Source organism: Solanum pennellii, chromosome 6 (assembly GCF_001406875.1).
Source record: "Solanum pennellii chromosome 6, SPENNV200".
NCBI lineage: Eukaryota > Viridiplantae > Streptophyta > Magnoliopsida > Solanales > Solanaceae > Solanum > Solanum pennellii.
Genome location: NC_028642.1, coordinates 29,999,432 through 30,011,451, shown reverse-complemented (window position 1 = coordinate 30,011,451; position 12,020 = coordinate 29,999,432). Strand labels below are relative to the sequence as shown.

The 12,020-nt window shown below is 35.4% G+C and overlaps 1 protein-coding gene across 1 annotated transcript in view; it reads right to left on the bottom strand.

The window, feature by feature from the left end:
• LOC107022243 (remorin-like) overlaps nucleotides 1–8,648 on the bottom strand; it is a 35,311-nt gene extending 26,663 nt beyond the window's left edge. The window contains exons 1-2 of the mRNA XM_015222914.1: nucleotides 8,594–8,648; nucleotides 8,418–8,505 (exon numbers count right to left, since the gene is read on the bottom strand). Of these exons, the coding sequence (XP_015078400.1) occupies nucleotides 8,418–8,505; nucleotides 8,594–8,648 (143 nt within the window). The remainder of the gene's footprint in view (nucleotides 1–8,417; nucleotides 8,506–8,593) is intronic.
• Between the last annotated feature and the right edge of the window lie 3,372 nt (nucleotides 8,649–12,020).

Genomic DNA, 12,020 nt, shown 5'->3' with positions numbered 1-12,020 from the left:
AGGTCGGAGAGCTTACTACCACTGTGGTCAAGACGACAAAGGAATACAGTGCAACTGACAGGAAAAAGATTGAAAAGAACTTCAAGGCAAAAAAGATTCAACTATGTGGTATTGGTGTTGATGAGTACAACAAAATTTCTTCGTGTGAAACTGCAGATGAGATTTAGGGCTGTCTTCAAACTGCTCATGAAGGAACTAAACAGGTGAAGGAGTCGAAGGTTGACATGCTTGCCACTAAATATGAGAACTTGCTGATGAAGGAAGGTGAAACCATCTTTGAGATAAACTCTCGCTTCACTTCTATCACCAATGAGCTCAGAGGCCTAGGGAACCCATTCCAGTTTGCAAGCAAACCCGCAAAATTCTTAAGGTACTTCAAAAAACCTGGGAAAGAAAGGTGGACGCAATCATAGAAGCTAAGGATTTGATGACACTTCCTATCGATGAGTTGATAGGGAATTTACAAACATATGAGTTAGACAGGAAGCAGGTAACCTCAGCAAAAAAAGGAAAGAATGAGAAGTCCTTTGCACTAAAGTCGTCTCAAAGTGAGATGAATGAGGAGGAGGCTGAGATGACATATGTCACAAAGAGGTCTCAAAAGATCATAAAAAAGCATGGAGGATTTCAAAAGAAAGCATCAACCAGCAGAACTATTACAACAAATGATTTGTGTCATATGCAATAGGCCTGGTCACTTTATGAGAGATTGTCCCAGCCAAAAGCAGAAGTCTCTTGAAACCAGACATCGCAATAAGGACCTGGTCCCAGACAACTTTCAAAGAAAGGCTCATGCTGATTAGTCGGTGAAAATGGCCTGTACTATTCGGGGAGATGATTCAAGTGAGTCAGAAGAAGATGTAGAAGACCATGAGGATCTCTCAATGATGACTTTAAATATGATGAGAGTATATTCAACTCAATATTCTCCTTAATGGAGAAATCCAACATAGAAGAAGACTCCAATGAGGTAACTCTCTTTGAATTAAAAGATGATCTAGATATTCTTCCAGCAGAAAATTTGAGGAAACTTGTCGCTTTGCTAATTGATTGTGTGGATGAACGTACTACTGAAAACTTACAGTTGAATGAAAAATTAAGTTTGTGTGAGAACAAAAATACAACTCTTGTAGCTCAAGTCTCTGAAATGAGTGTCAGAATAAGAATGTTGGAATCTAATGACATAACTCTTGAAAAGGGGCCTAGCACTTCAGAGAATGACAAAAGAAAACTTAGTATTTTTGAGGAAGAATTGAAAGACAAACTTAGAATCTCTGAATCTAAGTTAGCTGCTTCCCTTGAACCTAACTCTCAATTGAGAAAAGATCTGAGCAAGATCAAGGAAGATTTGAGTCACTCTCTAAAATGGACTGACTCTTTAAAAATTCTCTCTAACTTGTCTCAGCAGAGTCTCAATGGGAAGAAAATGGTTAGATGCAAACCTTTACAACCTCCTTATAATCCTCACAGTAAATACGTGTCAGTAGCGAATAATCTTTTATGTACCCATTGTGGGCGTAATGGCCATATAAAAAAGAATTGTGATAAACTGAAAAGATCTAAATCTGACAGAAATGTGGAAAAAGAGCAAAATGGACCTGGTCCTCGCTATCGTTTTAGCAAGAACACCTTGCCTCCTTGGACGAGAAGATTTCTTGTTAAGATTTTTGAAAACTACTGGGAACTCTGTTTGAAGTGGGTTGCTAAGACTAATAAGTAATAATTGTAAAGAGGAGAGGAAGAAGTCAGTGTTGGTACATGGATAGTGGATTCTCTAGGCACATGATAAGTGATACTCCAAACATCCTCTCTTTGCAAGCACACCAAAGCGGTGGTCTGTCGTTTGGTGGTGGAAGAAAGGTTTTATTATTGGAATAGGAAGTATAGGGAGATCTGACAGTAACTCAATCAACAAAGTGCACTATGTAGAGGATCTCAAGTACAATCTTCTAAGCATATCTCAGATTTGTGATAGAGAAAATGAGGTCAAGTTCATGCCAACAAGTATGTGGTTACAAACTATACAACAAAGAGGGTCGTAGTGTCTTCTACCAGGATAAAAATATGTATATTGATGCTCTTGATTCAATTGAAGGAGATGAACTTTCCTGTCTGCGTGCTCAAACCGAGGATGCTGATAAATGGCATTGACATGTGGGTCATGTAAGATCCTGTATGCTGAAAAACTTGTTGCAGGGAACCTGGTCCGCGGTTTGCCTAAACTAAAGTTCACAAATGATAGAAATTGTAATGCATGTGCAAAGGGAAAACAATCTAAATCATCGTTCAAAGCAAAGAAAGGAGTTAGCACGTCCATAACTCTAAAGCTCCTTCATATGGATCTGTGTGGACCTGTTAGAGTTTAGAGCATATGAGGTAAGAAATTCATTTTTGTTGTTTTTGATGATTTCTCAAGGTATACGTGGAACATGTTCTTGAGAAATAAGAATGAGACAGCTGGAATACTGATCATCTTCTCCAAAGCCATTCAATCGAAGCTAAATTGCAAGATCAGAAGCATCATATCTGATTATGGCACAGAGTTTGAAAACTCTCATATTCAAGGGTTCTACACTGAATACGGCATAAACCACAACTTCTCAGCACCTTAAACTCCTTAGAAAAATTGGGTGGTTGAAAGAAAGAACAAAACATTGGTGGAGATTACTTGTACCATATTGATTAACTCATAGCTTGCTATGAATTTCTGGGTTCAGACAGTCAACACAACTTGTTATGTGACAAATAGGTGCATTATCATATCCCTAATCAAGAAGACACCTTATGAGCTGTTAAATCATTAGAAATCCCTCAATTGTTCATCTTAAGCCATTTGGATGCAAATGTTTCGTATTGAATAATGGGAAAGATGACTTAGGGAAGTTTGATGCCAGAAGCGTGAAGGTGTTTTCGTTAAGTACTCATCTACAAGCAAGGCATACAGAGTTTTCAACAAAAAAACCTTTTTGTGGAAGAAAGTGTGCATGTTAAGTTCAATGAGTCCAAAATAAGTGGTGAGTTGAAGATCATTAGTTTGAGGAGATGATAAAAGACAAAGAGGAGAATCAGGGAATTAAATAAATAATGCAAAAATCTCTCAAGGACCTGGTCCCTCCGATCTATCACAAGAAACTGCGTCTCAAGATCCTGTAGAAGATTAAAGTGATTCTGATGCTGACAGAGAAGAGGAGATAACAAGAAAGTCCAAATGGAAACATCAATATTCAGATCCATTGGACAATCTGATTTCTCCACTTGATTCAGGAATTCAAGCTAGGTCAAAATCACGAAACCTGGTTGCTTATTCAGAGTTCATACCATCCATTGAACCAAAAAACATCAAATAAGCTATGAAGGATCCAGATTGGGTCATGCCTATGCAAGAGGAGCTCCATCAGTTTGAACGAAGCAAACTATGGCAACTGGTCCCCAAACCAACTGATAGAACTATTATAGGGACACGGTGGCTGTTCATAGACAAACTTGATAAGCATGAGATTGTAACTTGAAATAAGTCAAGACTGGTGGTGCAAGGATACAACAAAGAGGAGGGGATTGATTATGATGAGATCTTTGCTCCTGTAGCTAGAATGAAAGCTATCAAAATCCTGATCGCATTTGCTGTTCACAAAGAATTCAAGTTTTTTCAAATAGACGTCAAGAGTGCCTTCTTGAATGAAAATTTGAAAGAAGAAGTATATGTCAAGCAGCCTCCGGGCTTTGAAGATACAGAATTGCCAAATCATGTGCTGAAATTGGACAAAGCTTTGAATGGCTAAAAACAAGCTCCTATAGCTTGGTATGAGCGTATGTCAAAGTTTCTACTTGAAAATGAGTTCAAGAGAGGTAAAATCGATAATACCCTATTCTTAAAATTAGAGGTAAAGATCTATTAATTGTGCAGGTATATGTAGATGATATCATTTTTGCAACTACCTCAAATCCACTATCCAAAGAGAGTAGTGAATTTGAAATGAGCATGATGGGTGAGCTCACTTTCTTTCTAGGCTTGCAGATTAAGCAGACATCATAGGGTACATTAATATGTCAAGATAAGTATATCAACGAGCTACTCGAAAAACTCAATCTAGTGGAGGCCCCATGAGTACAGGTATGAGACTTGATAAAGATGAAGATGGTGTGGAAATAAATCACATAATATACAGAGGAATCATTAGATCACTTTTATACCTTACAACTAGCAGGCCCGATATTGTTTTTAGTGTGGGTCTGTGTACAAAATTCCAAGCAGCACCAAAGGAATCACACTTGAAGACGGCCAAATGAATTCTGAGATATCCAAAGGAAACGAGGGACCTAGTCTTGTTCTACCCAAAAGAAGATTCTTTTGATCTTACTGGGTATGCTGATGCTGATTATGCAGGTTTTTTGGTGGATCATAAAATCAAATCAGGCATGACTCATTTCTCGAATCAACATTTATCTCCTGGGGAACAAAAAAAACAGAATTCAGTATTCCTGTCGACAATAGGCTAAATATGTTGTTAATGCATCATGATGTGCACAACTTCTAGATCAAGCAGCAATTAAAGGACTTTGGTGTTTTTACTGATACAACTCCTCACATATGCGACAATACTAGCGTATTGAACATGACAAAAGATCTAGTACAACACAAAAGAACAAAGCGCATAGATGTCACATCCACTTCTTGAGGGATAGTGTTAAAAAGTAGAATTTGGACCAGGTCCCACTTTCATTTTGTCAACCCTGTAACTCCCACACATCCTTATCTTTTTCGTCGTGTCAGTTTCTGAGGTATTTTCTATTTTAAATGAACCGTCACAACTGTTGGGGACTCGATGCCTTCTTCATTTTAAATAACCTTTTTCTTCAAACCAAATTAACAAATCTTCTCAACATTTTTACTTGGGCAAGCTTTCTAAGACAAATTCTCAAGGACTTTAGTGTTCTTATCCTTCTGTTCATCATGTCTAACTTTGAATCTACTTCTAAAGTTATAATCTCCCATGACATCGAAAATCCCAATTCATTCGATTTCTCCTCTCTTGTTCTGGAAGAGTCATCTCCGACTCTAGTTTGTGGAGAAAGCACAAAGGTTGTGTCTGATATCCCTGAGACTGTAGTTGGGGAACTTTTTATCCTTCCGTATGAAGGTGCATTACCTTGTTATCGTACATTAGTTCTATCTGATGGTGGTTCTCAAACCTCTGACGCACAATTGGTGGAAAAAGTTAGTGATTAACTAGTATCTGAAGCTGTCGATGGTGCGTCAATGGAAGTTTCCTCTACAATGTCTGGAAGGCTTTTTGGGGGAGACTTGCCTGAAAGGAGAGTTCCAGAATCGTATATCCTAACAACAGGGGTAGAATTGATGTCCATTCAAAGTTTAGCATCACTAAGAGAGATTCCCGACCATCTCTACTAAGTGATGTGTTCAGATTGCCGGAGCGGGTTCCTCCCAGGAGTCAACCTATTTTTGACGAAACTCTCAAGTCTTTTGATGTTGATACTGATAGGGACAAAATGATGAAGTACCATTAAGATGGAGAACTAGAGGTATGAGGGGAGCAAATACTTCACAAGTCAAAATTCCCGAAGTAAACATTGTCATAGGTACTCGTGAGGATATTGATCGTACATGTGCTGATAGTGGAAAAGATAGGAAATGAAAAGGGAAGGAAAATAGTGGAGAAGACGCATCTGAAAGAAAGCAATAAGAAATATGGGACAAGGAGTATTACTCAAAAGATGTTAGGTAGTGCCATAAGAGCAAATGCAGAAGGTGATAAATGGAAGAAGAGGTTTTTCCAAAAGAACCCATGACAGATCATGTTCCTGTTAACGATAGTGAGACTCAATCTTAAGACGCCGCTAAGTATGTGGCCAAACGACGTAGGGAAGCAGATGACGAAAGAGTAAAATCCTAAGGGAATCATAAAAGAGCAAGGAAATCCCCTGCAAAATGATACAAGGTGTCAAAAAGAAAGTCTCCAATCAAAAGGGTGTAAGTAAGGGGGAACGTGAATGTGATACCTGTAAAGGGACCTGTTCCCAGGGTTCAGAATATGAAAGAAGAACCAGAGATGACATGAGAGGAGAGAATCAAAAAATGGAACTCCAAATAGTGCTAAATGGTAGGGTATTTGCCACCGACATACTTATAAAATTTGGTATGGCTGCATTGGTCGATGTTGTTACCATTCACGAGTGGATCCACTTGTTTGAACCACCTGCCTCATACATGCATAAACCCTAGGTGCGGGAGTTATATTACAAAATGGAGTTACTCGAAGATGGGGGAATTAAAACTACTGTCAAAGAGGTAGAAATTAGTTTGGATAAGGAAATTTTGGGAATAATTCTAGGGGTGCATGTGGCAGGAATTCGGTCTATCGAGGGGTTCAAACCATATGAAAAGTTCACCAAGCTTGCCATAAAATGAAGTGAAGTTAAATGTGCTTGATTTCCAAAGAATTATCTCAAATGTGAGTATTAGTTGACGTTTGTTTCGTAAACAAAGTGCTAGTGCCTAGAATAGAAAAGCATACAATATCATCTGTGGTAGATTTGTTTCTCATGGAGAAGCTAGTAAATCTTGAAAAAATAAATCTTCCTGCATTTATGCTCGAACATATGCACATGGTTATAACTTGGAAACAGGAAAACATGGGATTTCCTATGGGTATCTTTTGAATTTCGTTTTTAACCATTTTGAGGTGTCGTTAGAAATTGAGGTACCAGGTACCACTAAACAGATGTTCAACAAGGCCACTCTACTGGAGTGCGAGTGTATAGAAGGCCAGACTCAGGGTCGTTCTTAAGTTGAAGTGGTTCTTGAACAGCAGGCAACTCTCAAACGAGGGGAGAATGAACTTACTAACATTCTTAACGCCAAGGAGGTTGAAATTGCCAAACTCAAGTCTGAATTGCAGAAGGTGATCTCAAACGGACCTTGTACCTGTCAAGATATTGAGGAATTGCTAAGCAAGTTGAGGACTGAGAAGGCACTGTTGCTAATCAAGAATGCCTCATTAGTGATAAAATCAAGAATCTCAATAAGCAACTCATCAAAGTTCATTAGGATGCAAATTAGCGGAAGCTTTTGCTTATGTGCACTTTCAACCCCATTGGCCCTCTATCCTAAATATGTCTTGTTGTTTCTGTCTACCCCTTGTACTCAACTCTTGTGGCTTGGTGTTTTTGACTTAATTCTGTGGCTAGTATATTTGATGTGATGTCTTTTCATTTTAACTGCCCTGTTTATGCATGTTTTTATTATCTCTTTATGCTTACATACACATTTTCTGTGCGTCTAATAGCCCTGGATTCTCTTGTCTGGCTGGTGTTCTGATTTGCAAATATTTATTGTCTCTCCTTTTCAATGATGTCAAAAGGGGGGAAATTGTGTGTGTTTGTTATGTTCTACAGGTCCCACTGGCATAGATTAAGGGGGAACATAATTGTGTTTTGAATGAATGTGAGCTCACTAGCTCATGTGAGGAGTTATGCGGCACGTTTGTCATCAACAAAAAGGGGAAAATTAATAAGATCTTAGTGTTTCTCGATGTTTGATGATCTTCTAACAAGTGCAAGGAACCGGTCCTCTGCAGAGTGTGAAAAACTCGTCCAGTTGTCAAAGTGCTGGACAGTTGTTAAAATTGTCGGCATTAGGATGTTGGTGAAGCAGCATAGTACTTCACCAATCATAAGTGAAGAGGTTGTTTGTTTGATGGGTAATAACTCTTTATGGTATAAGTCAAACAATGAACAATTCATTTACTCATTCATTCAAAGAGAGAAATTTATTAAGCTTCAAGAATAGCAAGGGAACTGATAGATCGTGCTTTCATTGCTTTTTGTACTTGTTGTATTTTGTTTGCTTGTAATTATTCTTACACTGTAGGATTTATTTCAATTTGGAAAGAAACATTTCAAATCTGGGTGAATCATTGTAATGGTTAGGTTAAGGGTAACTTAGATTCTTACTTTAAGTCTATATTAATCAGGTAGAATTAGTTTAGAGAGTAGTGTTGTATCTTCTTGGGCTCAGCTAAGTGATAGGCAGTATTACTTAGTAAAGAGATTGGCAGGCTGATCTCTTGTTGTAACCGACTTTTGCTTTTACTTGTTGAAGATTAGTGGAAGCGGTTTGAAAAGTCCTGTTGAGAATAGGTCGTGATTTTTCTCCCTTAAGGTTTCCACGTAAAAAGCAGCTTGTCAATCTTTATTTTTTGTATTTGTTCTTTATTGTTGTTATTACTGTGTTGAGGACCTGATCCCATCAACGTAAATAGACGCATACATTTCAACAAGTAGTTATCCACAATAATTAAAAAAAAATGTCAATTGAGGCATACCAAATTCAATATTCAATCACGTCGTAGTTGTAACACCTCAACATGTAAATGAGAATGCGCTATTTCATAACATACTTGTTTTCAGCTTTTGCTTTCTCACTTTCTTCCCATGCTTTGATTAGTGGCAATCTCTTCTCTGTCGTTAACCGAACAAGAGTTGCATTTGAAGATTATATGTGCATATTAGTTTTCATTGAGCTATAGAGTGATTGCGGAAAAAAAATACAACAAAATTAAACAATCGGAAGTAACTCTGTCAATAGATCCCTTTTTCTCAATGTGTTCCAGCACTTCTGCCAAGGACATAAATTCACACAGACTATACTAAAGTCTAATGTAGTATGGATTATAGTTGCTCTAAGTGAACTCCACTAATACAGATGAGAGAGTAGATCTTTAGAATATTACTTTTACATGGAAACTTTGTAAGTGAAGACAGGGATGAAGCAAAAAAAATTGAGTCATCTGAAATGAAGATATTTTGATCATTAAAAAAGCCAATAGATTATCAAAAACACCATAGGTTGATAAAATTAGAGGAGTACCACAACTAAAAAATGTTTGACAACTAAAGAAAGAGAGGCGAGCACATGTTGTACAAACACAATCAACTTATTTGGTTGAAGTTAGCACAAAAGGTATATGAAATACATAAAATATGAGATCAGTAGGGTAATAGGACCCTACTTAGGTTGAATGTGTTTGTACAACACGACCCTGCCACAAGATAATGAATTAGTGATAATGTGAGCAAGGATTTGAGCAACTTTAAATTTGATATTCATAACCTCAAATATTTAATCAAAAACTTTACGATAACTTTAGTATTCCTTCTTTTTTATCTATATAAATTCATGATCATTTTTGTTTCATGAAATCCTTACCCAAGGTTAGCCTTTTTATTCTATAGTTCAACTAAATGGTTGGATACGGGAGGAGTTCATAAGAATTCAGAAAATTCTATGCTAATTTTGTATTAATTTTCCCATCTATATTATTATTGATCAAAGTCTTAAAGAAGGATTTATAAGACTTTTTTTTTTCTTCCTTTTTTTTTTTTGGGTGTTTTTTTTTCTCAATTTAATTTCTTAATTTAGTTTCTTTTGAATGTTTCATCGTTGTAAGTCTATACTCTCATTAATTTGTGATTAAATTCACCATTGTGACTTTATTAAAAGGAGAAAATAGTCAAAAGTCTCCTCAATCTATTACCCCCTGACCTATTTAAATATAGAATAATCACCTCCCTAAAAAGGCATAACCAATTTTATGTCAAAGTGGTGCAGCACACGCGAATCACTGTACATTCATCTTTTTAAATCTTTTTCTTTTTGTTTTACCTGTAAATTATAAGCCTAATCAAAATAATAATTTAATAATCCCTTATAAAGTTATGTAAAGTTTCTCAAACCTAGAAAGTGAAATTTACAAAAAATTGCTTTCAAATAGAGATTGTTTTCCCAAAATACTAATGATTTCTTTAGAGAATTATAAGAGAAAATGATGAAAAAATCTCTACACAAAATTAAAGAAGAAGAACAACTTTATAGGTAGACTACGTAAACTTTCAATTTGAATTCCAATAAAAAAATAAAATTCCGCAAATAAGTATTCACAAATGTGGGAGTGAAAAACAAATTTGGTAAGAATGAAATTAGAAAGTGAAATTCAAATTCATCATTGTTGGTTCATTGTGGTTTGACTTCTTTCTATTTACATATTTATATTTTTGCTGAAATAATGAGGGTGTTTTAAAAAAAACTTGAACTCCATTTTTGAGCTTCATATATGAAAAATTCTTATGAGTTAATTAGGTGATTGTTGTTGCTAAAAACGACTGATGTATGATTAACTAAGCATAAATCAGTAGTTATAAATTGATCTGGAGCTCCTAGCGAGGAAATTTAGAAGACCACCACTGAAGGACTTTGAGAAAAACTTGAAGAAATCATGAACTGGGTATAACAATTTTGTGATATAAGAAAAGGGAAAGAATAAAAAAATTAGTTACTTATATAATCTCCAATGACATACTCCCAAATGGATTATTTAGTTAAATTTTAGTCATTTTATGTCTTTTTGTTGCACCCTCACGCTCCTACAAGAGGTGTATGCACCTTCTTGGACTGTAACATTTATGGGTCACAAAATATCAAAAATAAAAAAATCAGGGGGTAATACGACCCCCCCCCCCCGAAGTATAAGTGTGTAGTTGAGAATTGACTAATAGATTAGTGGGGCTTTGGTCATTTTCTCTTATTGAAAGCTTACTAATTATAAACCAAAGTTCTATGTTATGGTTTATTGCTTAAAAAGAATTAGTTTGAAACATCAAAATACGTCTTTCATTTGGTGTTTTTTGTCATATTATTAAAGATTTATTTGTCGTTGTTACATTGTATTACTCATTTAATACGTGTTTTCATAGAAATTTAGTAATTCTAACATATTGATGAAAATTTACGTGAAACACACGTGCGAAACACGTGTCTAAAAACTAGTTAAGTGAATGAATTTACATTTTAATTTATTTAAGTAACCGATAAATCAATAATTAATTGTATTTTTCTCTTTAACAACTAATAATACATTATCAGTTCACACTGTTATCGTTTTTCCTAAAACCTGCACTTTAGTAATTACTAAGTGTCATAAAATATAATAATGACAAGTTTTAGTCTGTTTTATGGTATAAGTTCTTTTTTTCCCATGAATCACCATATTACGATAATCTAAAACAATTAACTAATTACATGGTCTTGTTCATCCTTTACATATATAAATACACTACTCTCTAGGAACATGTGTTGCACGTTTAATCCAAACGATAATATATTCATTTCATCTTCTACACAATCAGTAAATTTTAAAAATGCATAAATTGATATTTACAACATAAAATATGTGTTGCAAAGAAATACTAAATTCTTACCAAATAAATATAACGAATCATCAAAGTTATCACATATAGTTATAGTTATAAAAAAAATTACCATCATGAAAGAAGGAAGAACAACTTTGGGATTTTTAGTCTGTTTGAATACTTACTTACAGGGATAAGTGCTCCAATCTAGGGTGTTTCTCCTTGCTCTTTTTGGGTGGTAATTAATTCATTTTCAATTAAGGCAAATCAACCTTTTCTATATGAGGAAGATAGAACTTTATTAGTTTATATGAAGAACTTTCTTACAAGGGAAGTGGTCCTAATCAGAGTATGTGTTTCTACATTCTCTTTTAGGAAAGCGATTTATTTATAGTTCGATTGACAAATCATATTTCATGTGCGAGAAAGAGACTGTTTTGGCATTACTTTACTTGAAAACATAGAAATCACTTCCGACAAGAATGTTTCTCCATTTTTCTTTAAGGGAGGGAGGCAATTTATTTGTCTGATCGATAATTTACCTTCCTTATAGGAGGAAAAATTACTTCGAATTCCTAGTTTATTTAAAAACTTCCTAACATGGGAAAGTGCTCCCAGCCAAATTGTTAATTAAATTCCTTTTTAGGGTGGGGATTCATTTTTTTTTAATTAGCAAATCACCTTCCTTAAAGCAATATTGATCATAGTGTTTCTCTTTTCTCGAGCTCAAATCATAAATATTTGATTAAAAAATTAGAGATTACAACCAATTAGGACTCATTTGATATATATATATATATATATATATATATATA